The 23,848-nt window shown below is 28.5% G+C and overlaps 3 protein-coding genes and 2 long non-coding RNA genes across 10 annotated transcripts in view; 2 read left to right on the plus strand and 3 right to left on the minus strand.

The window, feature by feature from the left end:
* Positions 1–23,848, minus strand: part of LOC149876724 (uncharacterized) — a 316,490-nt gene that overhangs the window by 258,397 nt on the left and 34,245 nt on the right. The window lies entirely within an intron of this gene.
* The window catches only part of LOC149876737 (uncharacterized), a 112,021-nt gene that overhangs the window by 71,947 nt on the left and 16,226 nt on the right, over positions 1–23,848 (minus strand). The window lies entirely within an intron of this gene.
* LOC149876741 (uncharacterized) overlaps positions 1–23,848 on the plus strand; it is a 103,393-nt gene that overhangs the window by 37,758 nt on the left and 41,787 nt on the right. The gene's annotated exons all lie outside the window — the stretch shown is intronic.
* Positions 1,694–6,107, minus strand: LOC149876743 (uncharacterized). 2 transcript variants are annotated; one of them, XR_016448570.1, is made up of 3 exons: positions 5,971–6,107; positions 3,858–3,967; positions 1,694–2,970 (listed from the first exon to the last, which is right to left on the minus strand). It is a non-coding gene; the product is annotated as an uncharacterized LOC149876743 (long non-coding RNA). The 2 variants fall into 2 exon arrangements; XR_016448569.1 differs by having other exon boundaries at positions 2,357–3,021; positions 5,971–6,106.
* On the plus strand, positions 14,343–18,007 carry LOC145192877 (uncharacterized). Of its 3 annotated transcripts, XM_090075132.1 has the most exons (10): positions 14,369–14,795; positions 14,874–15,044; positions 15,339–15,439; positions 15,645–15,710; positions 15,889–15,952; positions 16,145–16,308; positions 16,476–16,540; positions 16,867–16,964; positions 17,264–17,371; positions 17,902–18,007. In XM_090075132.1, exons 1-10 carry the CDS (start codon positions 14,426–14,428, stop codon positions 17,955–17,957), a joined length of 1,263 nt encoding a protein of 420 aa, XP_089931258.1. In that variant the 5' UTR covers positions 14,369–14,425; the 3' UTR covers positions 17,958–18,007. The 3 variants fall into 3 exon arrangements, 1 of the variants encoding a protein (XP_089931258.1); XR_016448579.1 differs by lacking the exons at positions 16,476–16,540; positions 17,902–18,007 and adding an exon at positions 16,570–16,672 and having other exon boundaries at positions 14,343–14,795; positions 17,264–17,282; XR_016448578.1 differs by lacking the exons at positions 16,476–16,540; positions 17,902–18,007 and having other exon boundaries at positions 14,343–14,795; positions 16,570–16,964; positions 17,264–17,315.

Genomic DNA, 23,848 nt, shown 5'->3' on the forward strand with positions numbered 1-23,848 from the left:
GGCATGTTTTTCTATAGCATTTCAGACAATAGATATTTTTCTCATATGTCTCCCCGATTTTCTCTTCTTTTTGTCGGTTTTTACTGATATTTAAATGATTCACTTCCCAATGGTTTATAGTAGGGTTCATTATCGAAATTGCAAATTTCGAAAATTTTTGATTAAAACGGTACATTTTAGTTTTCAAATTTTTAAGGATGAAAAAAATAACATTGCAATAAATTAAAACTATGAATGACGAAATAAAAAATGGCACCAGAGATAAATTTAAAATAGAAAACTGACAATATGTAATCAGAAAAAAGAATTTTACATAAACAAGACCATTTTATTTGCTTTTCAATAGGTGCATGTATAAAAAAAAAAAAAAAAGAAAGAAATAAACTCAGAGCCAATAAACACTATACTCATCCACAAACTATTACAACATTATTTTAAAATTTTACAACATTTTAGAATACCTTCTCAAGAGCTTTTTTCAATTCAGTGATAGGGTTGGTACCAAAATCCATATTATGAGAGTTGGGTTGTACGTCAGAATTAATTCCAGGTTTCACAACATTTTTAAATTGATCATTACAAGAAATCCTGTTTCATATTTTCAATCAGATTTTGTCGTTTCATATATTTAGGTGAAGGAAATCCACCCTTAGGAGTGCAGTAAATTCATCCTTTTGACAGTAGAAAATTCTGATGATGAGAGAGGATTAATGTGATAAGCATATCAATGTGCATTGCTACGTGACAATACAAATGTAGATAAAGGAACGGCAAGGTTGAAGTCACTCAAAGCACTAGAAGATGTACTTTGGATCAGATGTGGTTCATTTGACAAGTCTATTGACTCAGAACCAGATTAAGATTTGGTTGAAACTAAGAGAACACGTTCTGAATTAATGGAAAAAACTGTATCAAGTTTAATACATAACTACCACTTCCATGGTAGAAATTCGCTTATCGACTTTATCGAAAATGCTTCTATAGATTTAATCATATTCTCTATTGAATATTGAGATAAGCCTCTAAACACTGGATGACATACATGACATAATTAGTCATCTCATGAAACTATTGCATTAGTTAGCCATAAACTCCATGAGGCTTTCAGAGACTAAGAGAAAGTATAAGAATTTGTAATATTTTATGTCTAACTTCCAGTAAAAATCCCTAAGGGAATCTGAAACAGAACAGTTTTATTAATGCACCTCCAGGAATGAACGGAATAACTGATTCCCATTACTCCCTGCGATACATTTCAAATATCTCCATGGTCTAGTTGCTTTTGCTAATTAAAAGCAGTTGTTGCGTCAATTAAACTAAGCGAATTATAGCAATTAGAAGATAGGAGTTTCTGCATTTAGTCTATTTATGCATTCATATTTATGTCAGATGAAGTTTATTAAGCATTCAACATTAAAATTATCACTTAACTAATTAACTTTTGTAATATTATAACCAGTGTAAGCAAGTAAGTGCAAATAAGATGTAAATTTCTTCTTTCAACATTTTTACATTCAAACATTCGTCAAAAGAAATTTATTAAGCACGAAACATTAAGATTATCTTTCTTTTGTAATATCATAACTCGAGTATCATTTTAAGCTGCACTGTATACAGAAACTTTATCTGGTTTTTTAAAATCGTATTTTAGAGGTGGTTTTAGTAAGTATAGACACAGCAAAAAAAACTGTGATTTAAAGGTTCGGTTACACACATGAAACCACAATTTTTTTTTTTTTTTTTTTGCTATAATGTAATATGAAGGACATTTCAAATAAACTTTTCAAAAGGTAAAAATCTTTTACAACTTTCATAAGTAAAACAGTGGAATTCAGTACAAGCAGAGTATTCCTATTTGACTACAAGCTTCAGAACTATATCACAGAACTATATACAATGGAGCTCACTACCTGATAAAATCTAGCAAAGCATGGAAGTTGAAAACGAAACAAGAGAGTTGTTAACAAAACATTAAAAGGAATGATCTAAAAATTAGTTGAAAATTTACAACAGTAAAGACAGTTCAAAATTAAATCAAAATAATCAAAAGCACCTAACAAATTCAAACACAAGAAAAACCTCATAAAAAACCTCATAACTTGAAGAGGCTTTATCATAAACAGCAAAGCAAAGAAAATTTAAATTAGTGCACAAGGAAAATTGATTTTTTGTCTTTAAAGCTATTTCAAACTTATCAATGTAAAAAATCAAAATTAAAAAATGTAAAATTTTTTTTCCGTATTACTCAAAAATTTCAAGGGCAAAAATAAATTTTCATGGAAAGAAATTTTCCACACTCAAAACTTTCTTTAAAAAGCAAAAATTAAAATTTTAAAGACTTAAGTTATCCACCAACTGTACTAAGGTATAACATAAGTTTTTTTTTTTTTTTTACATTTCATTGATACATGACAGCTACTAATAATAAACTTTATTAACCAATAGACTTTATTAACCAATAATTATTTTTAAACTAATTTAATAACTATAATAAAATAAACTGTTATACTGTGAAAAACTGCACTTTTACAAACAACTACATATACAGACAATTAAATACACAGAAAAATACATACGCAGACAACTACATACAACAACTACATACAGACAACTACATACAAACTGCATAAAGAAACTAAGTATACAGAATATAAACTAAGGCTGATGTACAAACTAAATACAACATTTACCAACAAATAGTGTTAAAAGAGCTGACATTTCCATCCTTTATGTATGTGTAACTAAACTTAATAAAGAAATTGAGAAATTAAACTTAAAACTTTACAATAAAATAAATCTTCTTTATAAATGTAAAACTAAATAAAAATCAATCATTTAAAGATTGCCTCTTCTTCTACCATCGCTGCTTCTCATTCACTTCTTTTCTTCTGCCACTGTACAATGAAGGTCTTACTTTCTTATCTAAAAGATTGGTGTTTTCTTCTGTAGAATATCCAAATGATTTTTTAACTAAAGATGAAACGAAAGTGATACAATGCCAAAAAAACTCTCAAGTTGTCTCTAAATCAGTTATCAATTAAAATCTTAAAAACCTGAAGGGGTTCTCCTTAAAGAAAAATAAGACAATGACTGAAGAAATAAAAATCAAATTTCTAAAAGTTGACTGTTCCAAAATATAAGTGTACTACTGTAAGTGTTAAAATATAAACAATTAAACAAAGTGAGCAAACAGTCCAAACTATAAAACAAAAACAAAATAAAATAACAAACTGTACAGAGCTCTGAGAGAGCAAGTGAAACAAATTGAAATAAGTGACAAATGAGAGTTTAATACATAAGTGCAAAGATAATCAACAGCGAAAATAGTCCCTTCATTGACATAGGCCTGCTTTTTTAACAGATTTTAAAGTTCTAATATTAATAACTAGTTAATTGATGTGAGGCATATTTTTTTTACAAATTTTTCACTTTTTAAATAAAAACTATTAATAAATTTTAGAATAAAAATAGAATTTAGAATTAATTAAAAGTATAGAAGTACATTTAAATCTAAAAACACTAAAAGATTTCAAGGAAAATAAGCCTGCAATCTCTTCAGATAAGAATTCTATTTCCAAAGTTAATCACATAAATTTAAAAACCTAAAGTCTTCCACCACACCCTCCATTTTCTCTCAGTTTTGAGTAGATTTCCATAATGAAATACAATTTTTAAATAAAGAATAGATTGCCAAAATTCTGTCAGGAGCTTCCAAGAAGTTCTCAAGAATTCAGGACAAAGAGGTATGTAAATATTATTTTTCAGCAATCTTAGTAAATAATATTTCTTCTAACTTTAATCAATTTGTGATTTAAAATTAGAGAAAAAGAAAAACAATATAGAACTAAAAGAAATACCTTTACATACTTCAACTTTAAATGCCTTCACGTTTTTAAATCAATGTTATAATACTTCTTTTTATTTAAGCTTGAAGTGGGTGTTGTGTTAATTTCTTCTATACCTAAAACTGTAAGAACTTCTTAGTATTTTTCAAGACCTATTTCTTAAATAGTTTAGTAAAAAATAAAAGTTGCTTATACTATTTATACTAATCCTTTTTTTCTGTTGTATTGCTAGACCTTAAACAAAATTTAAATTTTAGATTTTATAAAAACCAGTTAATGAACTTTACAAGGAAAAACTTATTTCTATTCCAAATAGTTTTAAGTTAAATATTTAGGACTTTATCTGCATAGTGGAGCAAGTACATAAAACCAAAACGGCTAAAGAACTAAATTACAGATTAATACTTTTTTTTTTCAAAACATAAATTTTTTAACCATACATAACCGTTATATCGTAAATACAGAAAGAATATGAAGAAAGCATCTCTTACATGAAATAAACCATTCAACTATTTTCTGCTTATTTAGTGAAGTATCTTAAGGCATAACTATTTCAATTTGTAATTTATAGAAATTGCAATGTTGTCATTTTGGAAGATTTTAATGGCAACTTCTGGTAAAGATGCAAACAATGAAAGAGGAATAGATATTCATGTTTTACTAAATCCTTTATAAAGAATCATTTAATACTTCAGGTTACAGGAAGACCTTGCTGATATACACTTTGGAATCCTTAAATTAATCCCCAAATCTTGTATAATGTGCAAATCTTGTTAAATGCGCAAATTTTGCTCAAAAAAATTAAGCAAATTATCATCAGAGAGTTTGAAAAAGATTTATTTCCTTTCAGGATTCTTTTAAATCTCAGGCATACCTGGCTGACTTTGAACTCGCTTGTTTAAATATATGTGTGATTTGAGTTTAGGAATAATTATACTATTTATTACCATTATGGAGCCTAATCGCAGAGTTATAAAAGTGGTTCATGTAATTTCCATTAAGAAATTCGGAGAAAAGTTTGCCAAATAATAAATTCGCAGCGTGATCATTAAAAAGACCTTCAATTTCACTTTAAAATTTCCCGCGCAAAAAGTTTAAATATAATTTTAACTAAAAGTAGAAGAATTACATTATAGCTGTCGACTTGTTACAAACTGCTTCAATCGAAAAATTTAAATAGTTATAGATGTTCTAGACATTTTATATAAAAGTAAAAGAACAACTTTATAGCTGTCGACTTGTTTCGAATTGCTTCAAGCGAAAAATACAAATACAATTATATAGATGTTCTAGACAATTAAACTTTGTAGTAGAAAATGATCAAAAGCGTTTTTTAATATTTTACTTTTTGTTGAGAGAATTTCTTAAAAGAAGACTTTTATAAACATTAATATTTTTTGATTAAAATACCTCAACCACCACCCACCCCGAACTTGAAATATTAGGATTATATTTGAGAAAGCTTCTCGAATTTATTTTACGCATTAAAATTTCGAATTTTAATAACGCTATTCCTTTGGCATAGTTATGAGGGCAAAGGAGTCAGCAGTAAAATTATATTTAAGAAAAGTCGTTGAAATGATCAAGCACTTTTCGTTCATTATCCACTGAAGTTGTTAAATTAAAATAAAAAACTAACAGATGTTGCAAACTAACACATTCTCTATTAGAATCTTTTCTGTTTAAAATGTCAGCTCGGATAATAACTATTTTGTGTTATTCATTTAAATAATATCTTCTATGGTTATCTTAGTAAGCTATCGTAACGGCTCATTCCAATACTCCTCCGAGAAAGACAATTTTTATTTTTGCACGCGACGCTACTGTTTTAGATTAGGCGGAGCATCGCTTTATTTTATTGTATGTTTGTACAAAACTTGAACATGTAAAAATAGATCATCATAGTTGGAAATAAAACATGTTCTAGTTAGAATTTAATATTTGATAAAGATAAAAAAAAAATCAGTATCATTAACAATATAAGATTGAAACCGTCATATATAAGTTTATAAATATAAGGCGACTGTTTTGTTCGTGAAAAAAAAAAAAAAAACAGAAAAAAAAGTTCTTTTAAATTGGGCAGAATTTCACATGGCAACGATATTTTAACAAAAAATGAACTTACATGAAGAAAAACTTCAATCTGCTGTAAAAAATGAAACGTCTAATTCAACGAGAATGCTATGCGTTGTGAAATCATTTTGGGCTCCTCTGAAGATTTTCTACTTCACGAGTCACATCAAGTTGCAAGTTTAAAGTGAGCAACGATTTCGTTTGTCAATCAATTTATACCGTTCGAAATTGCAGTTAGCAGGTGGTTCACGGGCGCCTTCTGAAACAATGGAAAAATTTATTGCGTAATTTCTGTTTTAAAATTAATGACTTCAGTAACTTTGCGATATTTTTATCAACGCGCTTGGTTCCACCTTTGATTACTAGTGTTCATGAGAATAATGATTACAGGTGGTTTTCCGTAGCGCTGCCTAATGCGTCATTTATAATCAACATTTCTAACGTAGGTTATACAGCGTTAACAGAGAGTTGTATTTTGTAATCATGCAAAAGCTTACGCAAATAGAAAACCAGTTTGTATATCAAACGACGAGACCTTATCTTACCGAAACAAATCGACTTAACTTCTTGTTTAGTATTAAAACAAAGTAAAACATTGAAAAAAAAAAATAAAACAGGGTAAATCTCATTTCTTAAAAAACAGGGTGTAGGTGTCAGAAAGTCTTAATTCTAATGTTAAGTTTATTTCGTTTAATGAAAAGAAAACATTCTTTTGGTTTGGATTTGTAATGAGTTTTGAAACGCTTTATAGCGTGATAAAAGAAGACTGGCATCACGCGTTAATAGAATGCTCTCAAATAAATATTAAAATTTTAACAACGTTATTTAAAATTAACAACAACCGTTAAGTTTTTAGCAATTCTTTTTTCTTAAATTGACATCACTATCATAATCTTGTGATTAAGAGAAGAATGTCAGGTTCTCAAAGAAGTTCATTAGGAAATTCATTGAATTTCATTGAATTTCATTGAATTTGAATGAATTTCAATGAAATTAATTACTCGTGGAATTTGTTTACCCACGCTCTAAAAATAGTAACGAATTGCATAACAGTTTTTGCGAACGTATATTTTTTGTAAAACGTATGGTCAATTTTTTTATATCACTGTTATAAATTCGCAAACAATTTTTTTCTTAGGGAGATCTGATAATATATTGATTGGGTTGTGGCAATAACAGGACGGATAATTTTAACGATATAATAATGCAACTAGTTTTAAGTTACGTAACAAGTGATAATTGTCAGAATGGTATCCTTTTGTAGAACGAACGTAATAATCTTAGAATAGAAGGATTTTCTATTCAGCTTCCTATAAAGTAGTAAAGAATTACTTTTATAAGTAACAGTCCTCAAAGAAATTACCATAATCTTATAACTTCTAAATATCAGCCTTTTGATTAGGGAAAAAAATTTGTCGAATCCAATTTTTTAGGCGAACCCTTATCTCGCTTAAGAAATCCTATCCTTGCAAAAAAAAATCCCCAAATATGTACTTTTGTCAGTTTGCTATAAAACTCGAGGGAAAAAGTGTCTAAAAAATTTAGTGTGAAATAGTGACTAAGAAATTTAGCGTAGAGTGTAATTGGCGCAAACCATTCACAAAAGTTTTTCATTGCAAAACCCTGCAAAAAACGGGTGAGGATGAAGCACAACTTGTACCCCCTGCAGCCAAATGAAATTAAGTTATTGAACGCAACAAGTTTAGAAAATAATTACATTGAGATCAGATATCTTGGGTGAATTTAAATTGCAACGTAGTTCTGGAATGATACAGGTCAACCAAAGAGAACTGTGACAGGTTCTATTTTAATTTCTGCATTCGTGCTAGGTTATGTAAAGTTTTAACATATTTTCTACTAAAAGTGATCGTTTTTTTATTGAGTATTTGCATATTTTCTATATCAATTTATCAATTTCTTAAATATCTTTTTAACTGTTATTTGTTTTTTTTTCTAATTTGTATCTCATGTAAATAAAGAAAAATAAACTCTGAAAAATTAAATAGTTGTTTGATTTTAATGCTCCGGCGATCGATTTGCGCCGATTTTACTCCATACAGTTTTTCCAGACACCCGTCAAGTTTTAAAAACAAATTTTATAACTTCCCAATGGAATTAATCAAAAATCTTTTGACCTCAAATCCAAAGTTGAAAATTTGAACGGCCCCAGGAGGTTTTTTCGCAGAATTGACTTTATGTCGAATCTTTACCAAAGCCAAAAACTGTCCCAGATGTTTTCTTCGATTTTTTTACTTTTGATTCTGTAGATTAACGTAATAAAAAAGAATTCGAAAAATAACTTTATGAAGGAAATCTTCCGCCTTGATTTGACACAACCGAAAATAAAAAGGTTATTCACAGAAAACTGAGTGATTTTCAAAACAAAATTGAGCCATTTTAAGAAACCGCTAAATGCAATTGGTATTATAGACTTTTTTTTTCGATTGAAGATTCTTTTTTTTGTTAATGTTTTACGAGACTTCATTAGTTCTATTCTTTCTCACTTCTGAACTTTTCTTGGTTCAATGATTGTATAAAAACTTTCATTAGTTATCACTGCAGCTGGTTGCATCAACTTTTTTGCACTAAAATCCTACTCTTTATTTTAACAGTCGAGTTTTTTTTAGTTGAGGATGTTGAATCAAATCATATCAATCATAAAAAAGTCCTTCAAAGATTGACAAACGCATATTTTCAATCATGTTTAAGGCATGAGATAGGGCCAATGTTTTTCTGGTTAAACTTATAACGATGGCTCCGCGCAAAATCGGACTATCTGCAATCTCCGCGGAAAACAAGTTTGGTTTATTTGCTTTCTCCGTATGAAACTAAATTGGCTTACCTGCAATCTCCGTGTAAAACAAAATTGGAGTATCTGCATTTTTGCCAGATACATTTTTGGACTATCAGCGTTTTTCGGGTGCATAAATTTTTGGTGGTGTTTCTTTAAATATTTGAAGTTTTTTATTAAAATCTACCATTTTTTAAATAATAGCGATTATTTAAACATTTATTAATAGCAATTATTTAAACACAAAGCCTTGATCATAACTTGATTAAGTGTGTGAGTAATCAAGTAGTTTTAATTAAGATAAATATGTTAAAAATAACTTAAGTTGTTGTTAATAATAACATAGCATATGTAACAAAACATTGTTATGTTACATATTAGTTGCTAAATTCATCATACATACTTTGTCAATTTTATTTAGCCTTGTTGTTGTGACTAATAACTTTAGATCAAATTAAATTCTTGTTACGTTATGTTGCAATGTTGCTAAGTGGTCTTTATACGCAAGATCTGCATATAAATATATACAGGATGTCTGCTAAATCAGGGAAATGTCAGGGAACTCGGATATCTTCAAATAAATCAGGGGATTATCAGGGAAATTAGGTTAAATTTTAGAAAAATCAGGAAAGATGAGTCTTTATCAAACTTTTATAACTCAAATAAGTTGTATATAGTACACGTAATCTAAAAGTATATTTGGCAGTTAGTTTTATGAACTTCTCTTGATATATTTAATGTGGGTTGTATTATTGTTAATATTTTTGCAGTTGAAGAGCATTTCTCTCAACGATAAATAGGTAAATATCAGGGAAAAGCCAGGGAAATCCAACTTAAAATATTGGCAGACACCCTGTAAATATATATATGTATATATATACATACATACATATAAACATATATATATATATATATATATATATATATATATATATATATATATATATATATATATATATATATAGAAAAACTATGTTAGCGTATTCTATAAATAGAGTGCTCAATCTTCTTAAAGAGCAGAGCAATAATAAATTAGTAAAAATATTTATCTAATTTGCTCTTCCACAACTTGTAATCGATATTTGTTTAATAATGGTAATAGTTTAACAATGATTTGTTTAATTAGTTAGATAGTTGTTTAATGTTTTAAGATTTAGTATTCTTACCTTCTTGCATTTTTAAGGAACATTTTTGAGCATTCTTAGTGGATTCAAGTTTCAATATATATGTTGTATTTTATATTTTAACTTAAGAACATTTTGAAACTTGGCTTTTTTCCAGCAAATAACATATTAGCCATTTGTGGCTTATTCTGCAAATGTTGATGTACCCCATTCAGTAAGTCATATGCTCTACTTGAAGTGAGACATGAACATCATACAACATGAGTGGATAATTATTAAACAGTACTTAAATCATATCAGTAATTCTTTATATAAATAGAAAAAGATTAAAAAAAGAAAAAAAAAATTTAGATAATCTATAAACAAAATGAGTTTAATAAATTACAAGAAACGTCTCTACAACATTTCAAATATTCCCAGATAACAGGATAAATATTCTATGTTACTCCTAGTATTCCTAGTTAACAACACACTTATACACTTAAGAGGATTGGAATCATACTTTGTGTAAAATTGGGAACTATCACTAGCATTAATAAAATAATTTAGACATGTAAAATTTTATATTTACACAAAGATTGGACTAACTGAGAACAAGTTTACAAATTATCATAAAGAAGTAATCCATAAGTCTTGGTTTAAAGCTATTTGAAAGAGTTTAAGATACCTCAAATTACAAGTCCAAGAGTTTTTTGATCTCTTTGTTTTAATACAAATATATGATATGAATTTATAATTAGATCAGTATTTATAACCACAAGTATCTTTTTCAGATTTCATATAAAAGGAGTATGTCACAGTGGCATGATGCTGACACTGTATATTTCATATACATCTGTAACAAGCTATGTCCCAGCAAGCAATAGACGTCTTTTAGATTGTCTAAAATTGGTCTAATTTGCATCTATCGCCGATAGGTATATTTTAGACGCATATTAGAGATCGAAAAGACGTCTGATTATAGATATAATATTTTTGCTCTATTTCAGATGCATATTAGATGCACAAAATAGACTCATGCATAGATAACTTTTTTTCCATCTAAACTTAGATGTCTTTAAGATGTCTTTTATAGCTTTAATAAAAATTTTTTAACTTATGACAAAAAGATTTGACGGAGCGATAGTTATAAATGACCGCCATTGATAAATGACCGCCATTGATTTGATGCTTAGCATGTTTATTAAAATCACTCTGTGATTTGCAATATAATTTATTTTGCAGAAATATTATCAAATTATTATTTTCAAGTTGATATTTTTATTTCTAGAATAAAAAGTAATTTAGTTAATATATATATATATATATATATATATATATATATATATATATATATATATATATATATATATATATATATATATATATATATATATATATGTATATATATATATATATATATATATATATATATATATATATATATATATATATATATATATATATTTATGAGTGTTTTTCAATAACACAAAAGATTGCTTTATTGGTTGGGCACATCGTTTTCATCGAGGAATCAATATGTCTTTAACAAAAAGGGCATACGAAAAGAGACGCAGTAGGCGTGTTCAAAAGGAATATAAAAAAATTCTAGAATCCTCATCTGTACATTTAGACAATGAATCGAGTGTTGGAATTTCCGAAAGAAATAATTTCTTACCTTGCGAAAATCTAAAAGAATATTTTGACCGTCATGAATCGTCGATTTCAGACAATGAATACTCTTATGACCAAGAGTCTAATGAGTATGAGCATAATCTAACTTTGAAGGAAAGTTTGTCTACATGTTTTTCTGAATTCAGGGTACCCCAGGCATGTGTGAATAAGTTACTTAGTATTTTAAAAGAAAGTGGCTTAGAAGTTCCTTGTGATGCAAGAACCCTAATGAAAACACCACAAAACATTGAAGCACTCAATCTATGCAATGGAAAGTATATTTATTTTGGACTTAAAAATGAAATTGTTAAATCTATGCGAAGGTGTTCGACCTTTAATACTAAAAGTATATCATTATAATGTAATATAGATGGCTTGCCAATATTCAAATCATCCAATTTTCAGTTGTGGCCAATACTCGGATTATGTTGGGAAAATGATATATTCATGATTGCTTTATATGGTGGTGAAAGTAAACCAGAACCAGTAGATTTATTTTTGCCTGATTTTATTGAAGAAGTAGAAGAACTTTTGGTAAGTGGTTTACTAATTGATGGTAAAAATTATACTTTTAGTTTATCATCAATTATATGTGATGCACCAGCACGCTCCTTTATAAAATGTATAGTTAGTCACACTGCAAAGCATGGTTGTGAGAGATGTACAGTTGTTGGTACTTGTTATTCTCAGCGAATTGTGTTTGATAGTGAAGAACTGCATGCCTTCCGCAATGAAGATATTTTCAGGAAATTAGGGTATCCTGAACATCAAAAGAAGCTCAGTCCCTTGTGTAAATTGGATATTCCAATTATTTCAATCTTTGTCTTAGACTATATGAATGTAGTCTGTCTTGGAGTTACAAAAAGAATTTTATATTTTCTGACATCAGGTCCATTGGAGTGTAGACTTTCATATCACTTAAGGGAAAAGCTGTCAATTACAATAGCCTCATATAATGGAACATTACCATCTGAATTTGCACGCCAACCTCGTTCATTAAAGGAACTAAAAAAATGGAAAGCAACAGAATTCCGTATGTTTCTTTTATACATTGGTCCTATAGTGCTGAAAAGTGTTCTTTCTTCAGATGTATTTTTGCATTTTTTGTGTCTTCATGTTGCTATGTCTATTTTATTGCAAACAGATAATCAAATTAGGAACACATATCTTGACTTTGCTTCTCAATTGTTACATTTTTTTGTAAAGCATTCATCTCATTTTTATACACCCACATTTGTTGTCTACAATGTTCATAGTTTAACTCATTTACATCAAGATGTCGCAAATATGCAGTGTTCTTTGAATAGCATATCAGCTTTCCCATTTGAAAACTTTTTGCAACACTTGAAACAGTCAATAAAAAATTCTAGAAACCCAGTTGTTCAAGCTGCACGTAGAAAACAGGAGTTTGAGTTATCTCATCCAAACATTGTCAACAAAAAATATAAGTATAAGTATTCAACACAATCACGAGATAGCTGCTTCTTAATGCAAAACAAAAAAATATGTATTTTAAAAGAAATGGTTGATGAGAAAACATTTAGATGTACAGTACTTAATTTAAAGAATATGGAAAGTTTATACGACAAACCAATAGATTCAAAGGTTTTTAGCATTGCATTTATCCCCAATATGGAAAAAATTAAAAAAACTGAAAAGATAGTGCCAACAACAGATTTTGTTCGTAAAGTATTGATGTTACCACATAAAACTGGTTATACCATCTTTCCTGCGCTACATGAGCTTGAGAAGCATCTGTAGTCTGTCTATATATATATATATATATATATATATATATATATATATATATATATATATATATATATATATATATATATATAAATATATATATATATATATACATATATATATATATATATATATATATATATATATATATATATGTATATATATATATATATATATATATATATAATCTGTAGTCAATATAAATATATTATCTGTAGTCTATATATATATATATATATATATATATATATATATATATATATATATATATATATATATATATATATCTTTTCTCTTTTTATATAATTAGCAAGTTTTTGTTGAAGGAAAATTTCAAGATCATTTGTTGCCAAATTGAAATAAAGTTCACTTGTAATGGATTATGAATCAAACTTGTAAAAAAAAATTACTTAAACTGTTTTTTTGGGTTCTTATAAAGCTTTTTGTGTATGAGATTTTTTTCTTTTCAATTACTAAAAGTTTAAAAATTATAACATTTAAATAAACTATTAAGAATAAAAATAATATAAGAACAGTTTAAATATTTCTAAATTTGTTTGTTTGATTGCAGCACTTTAAATGTCTAATTTTTGGCTGTATAAGAGCATTAGTTTAAATGAGCCATTAGTCTGGGAAATGGTTTTTTTTCATAATACTTTTTTAATTTCATCAAAATGTTAATGTGTCTGACTTCCTTAGTTTACAGTAATATAAAATAAGCTTTTTTTTTTTAGCCATTTCTTGTTTTCTGGAAGTAGTTGTTGTAAGTTTTTGTAAATTTACATATATATATATATATATATATATATATATATATATATATATATATATATATATATATATATATATATATATATATATATATATATATATATATATATATATATTAAGTAATTTTTATTTAAAAATTATCTTATCTACAAATAAATTTTAATTGTAATAATATAATTTACTTATTTCTCAATGTCATTGAGATTTAACATATTGAGATTTTTAATATAATTTTTATTGTTAAAAATTGTGAGGAATAGGAAATACTTATTGTCTCAATAACATATGTTAATCCTCTATGTCTAAGTGTTTCTTATTCCTCACAATATTTTAAATAGTTAATAATAAAATAACAATATTAAATTAATGATGAAAAAAAAGTAATAATAATAATATTTTTAATTCATGGTAACATTATTATGTTTGTTCATGGTAACATTATTATGTTTGTTCATGGTAACATTGTTATGTTTAATATTCATGGTAACATTATTATGTTTGTTCATGGTAACATTGTTATGTTTAATATTCATGGTAACATTATTATGTTTATATTATTATGTTTATACATAAGTATTACATTAGTATATATGTCTGGAAAGTTTTCAAAAGTTATATGGAAAGAAAATAACAGATTAGTAGAGGATGTTGCACTAACCAAATGGATTAACAAAGAAGGACAACAAATTTATTGTCCCAAAAAAAACTACAATCATGCACTGAAAAACAACCTGTCGCCAACAAAAGAATGGCACAAATTTCAATTGATAAAGTGTAAGATAACAGATGGTCAGTATCTAACTTTTTTATGCTTTTTTTTTTAAAGGTAATGTAATTGCTTTTTGTAGCAAATTATTTTATAATTAGATTCATTTTCATGTTGTGAAGAATATAACTTTTCTACGTCAGATGAGACATATGTTGATGAAAGCATTAAAAAAAAGAATAACAAATCATTCTGCTCTTCATTGCCAGAACCTCCGCCACCTATTATGAATTTCATTTTAGGATATCCTAAAAGTATAACACGAAACCTAGGTAAATATCATAATTTTTTCTTAATGGTTTATAAACTGAAATAGATTCTTGTTTAATTTGATCTAATTCATATCTATTTAACTATAAATTATTTTTATGTATTACTAAGTTTTTATTTTATTTTAACTATTTAATCAATCAACTTGGTATGAAAATTCAAAATTGATTGAAAGCATGCTGAAATTGTTTGAAAGAATGAATTCAGAAATCGAAAGAGTACAAATTGGTTAAAAGATTAAGTAACGGGTTGAGGGATTATTTATAGTTGTAACTATAATTATTTCTTTTGAATAGGGTTATCAGATTCAGAGAATGAAGATGTTTTTTCTTCACATTTCATTGATGAACACAAAACCAAGCAAAGTTCACAATGTCAAAGAGTTTTAAGTTTTATTGTGAGTATTTTTGGTTTTTACACCACTGAACGTTAATGTGGAGGTCTTTTTTATTAATTTGTTTTTTGTTTTAAAATAATTGTAAAAGATAGGTATAAAAGAAATGAAGTATTTATAATATTGTGATCCGATAAAACATGAGTGTAGCATTTGGTCAACTTTACCTTTAGTAGCTAAAATTCTTTAATATCTTAACCTTTTACAGGAGGAGAGATCAAAAATTGCTCTTGAATCAAGCCCAAAGAAAAATATGCAGAAGTTATCACAAGAGGTTTGACATAAATCTGAATATTATTTGTTGTTGTTTATTTGTTAAAATTAAATAAGAATTTTTATAAAACTTGAATGTTTAATTTATTTTCAGCTTCACTTACAATTTGAGTGGATTAATTTTTTTGTTAAATTATTATTGCAAAGTAGTTTACTTAGTCAAGATTATTTTTTATTAGGTTTCCAGTCTGCCTCTTTTGCCTTTGTCTGATTCTACAGATAAAGTTTTAGCTGATTTAAAAAGTAGGTTTTCCAAAATATTATGGCAACCTCTGTGATGGAGTAATAAAAAAACATTTATTTTTGGAATTTTAATTTGAGTTACTCAAACATAATTTGAATTTTAAAGATGATATTTCATTATTTTGCTATTTGGTTTCACGAGCTAAATGATATTTAATACGTTAATCAATTTTTTTACTCTTTTGTTTGTAGAGATGCAAAATGTTATCCTCAAGGAGCTTGCGGAAATAAAAGTTCTTTTAAAAGAAGTTATAGAAATTAAGTTTCATGCAACTGGGGTGAAGTTGCTAGAATCAGTGGACGAAGTGATTTCACTGGATAATAAACTAAAAGATAAAACTGAGTATACTAAATTGGTATGATCTAATTATCTTAATTTTTAATAAGTTTGTTTAAATTTGGTTTATAAGTTTAGAGTCTAAATAAAAAATATTTCTAAAGGAACTAAAAAACTAGCTTGTGTTAGGCTCTAAATGTTGTAAAGAAATTTAAGTTACATTAATTTTTAATACATTTATTTCAGCTTGATAGTTTGAAAAAAGTTGTTGGCGGAAAGCCAAGAGAACATGTTTTTTTGATCATGAAAAGGTAAATGATTATGATTTTATTAATTTTAGAAATATGATTAGAAGGGGCCAAAAGCAATTCATTTAGACCATTATTTGTTAATGGATTTACTTTTAACATGACAATTTGAAAAACTTTGTAGCTTCACTCTAGGTATTTAAGTTTGTTTGTGTGCAAAAGTAAGTATAATCTAATCTTGTTTAGCATTTTATTTTCAAATTTAATACTTATACCTTTATAATTTATAATTTTAAGCATTCATATATTAAAATATATTTCAATTTATTACCTATGTTAAAATAAAAAATTTTATAAATATTTCAGTTTGTTGTTAAAATATTTGTCAGGTTATTTTCGAATCAGCTACAGTCCAAATTAAATCGAAAAGGAAATGGGGGAAAGATAAGCTTAGAAAATCTAGTAAATATATGGAGTGTTTTACGAGGTATAGTCTTGGTAGAATTTACAAAACTGATATCTGTATTAAAAAAATATTTTTGGACTTTTTTTTGTGTAATGCAAGAATTTTTGTCTCCATAAATACAGTATAAGTTCACAATACATAATACATTCCTTTATTTTTTTCATAAAACAATTTGCCTCTTATTATTAATCTCTCATTACATCATTGTTATCTCTCATTACATCATTGTTATCTCTCGTTACATCATTATTTATACTTATTTCATACATTACTATAAATTAGTAAATGTTTGGTATTTTGAATAATTTTAATTTTGACAGATTCCTGTGAATATAATGGTGGATCAGTCAAAGACCTTGAGAAATCTGTTACAGATGTTCTGCGAAATGCTCCTGCTCGTGCTCGTAAAAGAAAAGCTTGTAATACAGGTAAGCAATGCAATATGTGACTTATTTAGACTTATTATATGTAAAACATATGTTTCCGTTTTAAACTGATATGTAATATAAAACACAAATTTTGACAATGTGTTGTCATTAAATCACATTAGTTAATAAAGTTATTGTAAGTTATAATAAATTAGATTTTTTGCTTGTAAATAAGAAATGTTGTCGCATAAAAAAATATGAAAAATAATACTAATCAGGTTACTGTGCAGCAATATGTATATATGTGTGTGTGTGTGTGTGTGTGTGTGTGTGTGTGTGTGTGTGTGTGTGTGTGTGTGTGTGTGTGTGTGTGTGTGTGTGTGTGTGTGTGTGTGTGTGTGTGTGTGTGTGTGTGTGTGTGTGTGTGTGTGTGTGTGTGTGTGTGTGTGTGTGTGTGTGTGTGTGTGTGTGTGTGTGTGTGTATATATATATATATATATATATATATATATAATTTCATAAAAATAGATTGTTCAGAATTCAACATGTCTTTCAAAGTCATTTAAATGACATTAAATTATATATTTTAGATATCGACGACGTGGAAGAAGATGTTGACAGCAATTGCATCAATTCAGAAATATAGTTTCTTACGTATATTTTTGTGAAATAAATTTAAGTAATTTCAGTTAAAAAGTTTCTTTACTTGTGTAATTTAATCATTTTTTTATGACTAATTTAACAGCTAAATAACTTTGTATCAAACAAGTCCCAGGTAGCAAAAAGATTTAAAATGCATCTAATATGCATCTAAAATGATCTAAAAACTGGTCTAAAAGACGTCTAAGTTCACGTTGTGAACGGGACATAAATAGACATCTATCTTATAGACGTCTTTTAGATGCATTTTATTCGACACAAATAAATGCCTAAGATGCATAGAAGATGTGAAATATACATCTTAAAGATGTATATTAGATGTATAAAAGGGCTATTAGTAGCTAAAAAAAAAATCTATTATCCATCTTTTTTAAACGCGCCTCAGACATCTATTTAAGAGACGTATTTTATACATCTAATATACATCTTTAAGATGTATATTTTACATCTTTTATGCATCTAAGGCAATTATTTGTGTCGAATAAAATGCATCTAAAAGACGTCTATAAGATAGACGTCTATTTATGTCCCGTTCACGACGTGAATTTAGACGTCTTTTAGACCAGTCTTTAGATGCATATTAGATGCATTTTAGATATCTTTTTGTTTGCTGGGGTTATGTTAAATACTAAAACAAATAATAAAAATGCAGAAAGAGAATAAAAAATATTTCAAAGTCCTACAACATTCCTTAGCTAAGAACCCATTTTAGTAGGGAAAGAACTTCAAGGAGGTGCCTTAGATGCAAATTGAACAATGTCTTCAAGAAAAAACTATCTAATGTAAAATGATTTTTTTCGGATAAGGATCCTGTGACTCAGTTAAGATTAACTTATTGGTACAGACCATTTCAGCAAGTCAAATTTTGCTTCTGACACATTTTTAGACAAATGACAAAACAGTAATAACTTTAGTTATAATGATCAGCAAAGATTTTACTGTCTGCTTCAAATACTTTAATTTACTAAACATCCCCTTAGATATTTCTCATGTGAAAGATAATAGACATTTTGATTGATTAGACTATGGACTTATAGATCAATTTCATAGAAAAAAAAATAGATTTAATTTTCTACAAAGTTTACATCAAGCAATGATTCTTACAAATAATTAAGGAACTGCACCTCTGCAATAGCTGTATTTCAATTATTAGCAGTATTAGAACAACTACAATATGTACCTTCAAAATTGAAAAATAATTTTTAAAAAGTATAGTTTCTGATTATTGAAATTATTGTCAAATGTTGTTCAAAGTTTAAAATATAAAATAAATTTTTCATTATCGTTTGAAAAATACTATAGCTAGTACGAACAACACCATGACACAAAAGTTTTTACAGATCGAAATTAAGCTTAGAGCTTTTAAAACGTTTATCAGTCAAGAATGTATCAACATCTTGAATCTTTTGTTGTCTGTATTTTTGGCGTTTAAACATAGAAACTTAATATATAACACAAGTGGTATCATTACTTTAGGATATTTCAATAGAACCATTGACTAAAAATACTTTGGATTAAAAAAAAGCGATTGAACTTTATTTTTACCTCCTCGTGGTGAACTACGCGAAGGATTTATGTCTAAAAGAGAATGCGACGGCCGTCGTTCATAAATGAAAGCCGGTTTATCATCGCGCCCTCCTCCTTCAATAATTCTCTATACGTTAAGAATTTTGAAAGACATTTTAAAATTTAGTTTAAGTACAATTAAAATGAGTTTTTTTTTTAAAACAATTTTAAATTTGAATTAACTTTAAATAAAATTTAAACAGAAAATTGGAAATAAAGATTTAAAAGTAAAATTACTTTTCTTTTGAATGTTACAAAAATCATTTTATTTAATTTTACGGAACCGGGAGTCCCTATTTTAAATTTACTCTCACTAAATGGCTTCATACAAGAAGACACATCAATAATCTTAAAAAAAAAAAAAAAAATCAATAACATTTTGGTATACTTTTATCAGTTCTCAGTAAATGTAGTTTTCTCTGCCGTCCTCTGCAGGAGGTGCTGAAAGCTTTAAGCCAAGTTTAACCCATTTAGTCATCAAATAGCCATTATAATAGTTTCTTTTCCTGAATACTTGAATATGTTTCTAAACAAATCTGATGGATCTCAACAATATAATGGATGAGCAAAGTAACCACCAAATTTCCCTCTTCAACCATTTTTAAAAAACTCTCATCTCATTTTTAGAGCAACCCTAAGACGAAGGATGATTTAACTAAGGCTGCTACAGACGTACGAAAGTTTCGTAAATCTTCCACCGTTTAACATTCCATTGTTTAAAAACAGACTTCCAACTGAATATTGGGTAAAGTATTCCTTAAAAAATATCCTGAAATAGTTCTTTGTTTCAATGAATCTATTAGCAGAGCAGCAGCAATGGTTGCAGCCAGCGGAGTCAAGAGATTTTATGAAAATTTTCACAATTTTTTAGAAAGGAATGGTTTGTTTTCTGTCTCTGATTGTCCAGATGCTTTCAACAATGTTTATAAGACAAAATTTGAATTTCATCCATGCACAAAGAGAGTTCTATCAAGGAAAGGTGCGAAAACAGTATACAAAGTTAATTCATCAAAACCTTAAGAAAACCTTACCTTAAGAAAACATTACTGACTGCCATTGCTATTGGTTCTATGTAAGCATCTGCGTCTCGTTATTTTTTTATTCGAGACGAGATGAGACTAGAAGACTGAGTGGTCACCTTTGGTCAATGTTGACCCAGAATCAAAAGATACGAGATGAGGCAGAAGCTGCCAAGAAGGACAACGTTGAAGAGGCAGAAGATGAACAAAAAAAAAAGTTGGCACTGGTAACTTAGTTAAATAATGCATGTTACGATGCGATGTAGCAAATTTATACGATTTTTTATTAATGTAAACAACGGTATCTGAAGTTAATTCAATGTTAACAAATGTATACCATTTTTAATGAGAGGTCACAGGAAAAGAAAAAGGGTTCTAATAGCCAGAAAGAATCTGTGCTATCCAACACAGAGCACCATTCAACTTCGTGGTGACATGGAGCATATGGTTTACCTTGCAATTAACAGTCAGCCTTTCTTCATCTGTGACTCTATCCCGTTCCAAAGACTGCTTCCCCACTTTGACTCGAGGTATAGGGTTAAAAGTGGTGCCTGCATGGCTCGCTTCAAGTTTCCTCTCCTCTACAGAAATCTGCAGATGGCCATGAAGAGGATGTTTGACAAGGAGCTTTCTCATTGCGACCGAGTTGCGATCAGCACTGACATCTGGACCACACGCAACAACAATCCATTCATAGCGGTGACTCTTCATTACATCACCGAGGAGTTTGTTCTACGAAAGGACAATTTCCACCCGAGTCCATCACTCTCCTCTTGCTGAATGGGTGTTGAAAAAGAAGTGCCTCGAGATTAATAGTGATATTTTTAACTTTTTAAGTAGATACGAGTACGAAGTTTTACGGGTTGATGTCAAACTTTAACAAACGTTTTATAATTTCAAATGTTTTCTAAGAGTTTACGATTTCATGCGAAGTTTTATGCGAATTTTTATTTTAGTTTTTATTTCAGTACCCTACAGAAAGATCACTGCTCCTTGTGCTAACAGATGGAACTCTGTCCAGATGATGCTCCAAGACATTGACCATATCCGAAGTGTGCTGTGTGCTATCAGGGCTGACAAAAAGGAATGGACCTCACCCATTCCTACAGATGACCAATATGAGCTGGTTGCAACCATTCTGCCACTCCTGACCACATGCCGAATCATCTCTGAGTCAATGTCGAGTGATAAGAGAATTGCAATGGATTGAGCACTGACAGCCATTGTTCATCTTGTGGAAAGGTGTGCTTCTCTGAGGGTCAAAAAAATTAGAAAGAACAGTGTCACTGGAGTAGGTCCTTTCATGGTCGAGCTCGTTGCAGAATTGAAGAAACGGGTCAAAGTTAAACGATCTTTTTAAAAATTATTTGAATTTAAACAGTTTTAGAATTTAAACAGTAAGCGAAGTTATACGAAGTTTACTTTGATCTGAATAATTTGTTTAAATAAAAATTATTATAGAATTATTTATAGAATAATTAAATAGAATTATTTTGTTTCCTCATTTTAAATGTTGGGAGAAAATGAGTTAGTAATTTTAGTAACTAATAATTACATTTAAATTATGTTTTATTTTTTAAACTTTTTTCTAATTAATTTCTTTAAATAAAAATTACTTAAAGCATAAGTTATTACTTTTTTAAAAGCTAAGCTAAAATTTTGAGTACTTTTTACCTTTAGAAAAGAATCAAAAACTCTCTCCCAACGTTTAAAATGGGAAATAGAACAAAATAATTCTAACCTCGCGATAAGTCGACAATACATAACATTACGAACCAAAATCGAAATGTTGTTTTTTAAACATTTGTAATATTGAGTTGTTATCATTCTGAGTTTTTATTCGTATCTCAGTAATTATCGATTACGATAATTACATAATATTTCAGTAATAATGAGTACCAGTAAACTAGCTCGTAAATGGACTAAAAACGTGTTGGAGAAAATAACTACAGACGGAGCGGCAAGCTTAGTACCTACATAATGGACAAAGAGTGAATGCTGGACACGCTTCCGTTGCGTTGAAGTTGGGGATGAGGTTTGTCCCTAGACTTACTGCATATACGATTATTTAGTTTTATAAACATATCAGTTAATCAATAATCACCTGCATTTCTCAGGCATTTCATGTTGCACACAATGCCAAACTAAGCTGAATTCACGTTTGATAATTAACTGAATATTAAATGCTAAATTGATTCCATTGACCTTAGTTACAATACATTTTATTTGAGCTTTGTATAACTGCGAGTGATCATGTAGTGATCAACAGGTTGTAAAGCAGTTTGCCGTTTGTAAGCAGTGTGGATTATGGTTGCCAGTGCCAATTGGTCATACTACAACTCTACAAAGACATAAAACATTACACATCAATGAGATCAATACATAACCTGGACAATCAAAAATGACATGCTTTATACCTAAAAAGACAGGTTATAATAATATAGTTATAAATATAATCAGCGGATCTTGCTTTTTTCTATTTACTGTTTAACTTTTCACCTGTTACTTGCTGCCATTGATAGCAAAATATATTTGTTACAAGATGTTAGCAATACTTTAGAAATACAATGTTTTTTGTAGTACAAAAAAAAAAGTATTGCTATATATTTAATGTCTATTGTTTATTGCTTTATGCTTTACAGGCTCCTAAACACAAACGTGAAAATGCTCAACGTGCAGCCGTGTGGATGATTGCTATAGACATTCAGCCATTCTCGCGTGTTCAGGATGATGGGTTCCGTCACTTTGCTCAAACAATTATTGATATTAAATCAAAGTATGGATTGTTACAACTTTAGAATATTATGTGTGATCGAACAATGCTTTCTAAGACACTACTACCAAAGTTTTACAACCAATGTGTTCGAAAGCTGAAAGACAAACTTGCTGGGGTTACTCATATCGCAATAACAACTGATCACTGAACCGATGACATTCTAAAATACTCTTGTCAGAAGTCGGCTTATTGCAACGATGTTAGACTAAGCTGTGCATGTCATAATCTGAATATAGCTGTTGAAAAGACTTTGAAATCCCTTGGTGCTAATTTAGTTTATGAAATGATCAAGACTTTAAAGGAAATGGTGGGCTACTTCAAACATAGTGGGAAAAACCAGGAACTAAATCACGCTCTCAAACAGGATACTGCAACTCATTGGAACAGTCAATTTTTTCTTTTGCCATCATTGTTATGCCAGTTAGATCTTGTTAAGTCCATACCCAGTGGGCATCGACGTCATTCTCACGTCGGTTCGATGTTAGTTTTAGGTTAGCGACGTCGCCAACGTAAAGT

The sequence above is a fragment of the Hydra viridissima genome, unplaced genomic scaffold (assembly GCF_058129835.1).
Source record: "Hydra viridissima isolate aposymbiotic clone 2 unplaced genomic scaffold, HvirCarnegie_v1 scaffold_18, whole genome shotgun sequence".
NCBI classification, from domain to species: domain Eukaryota; kingdom Metazoa; phylum Cnidaria; class Hydrozoa; order Anthoathecata; family Hydridae; genus Hydra; species Hydra viridissima.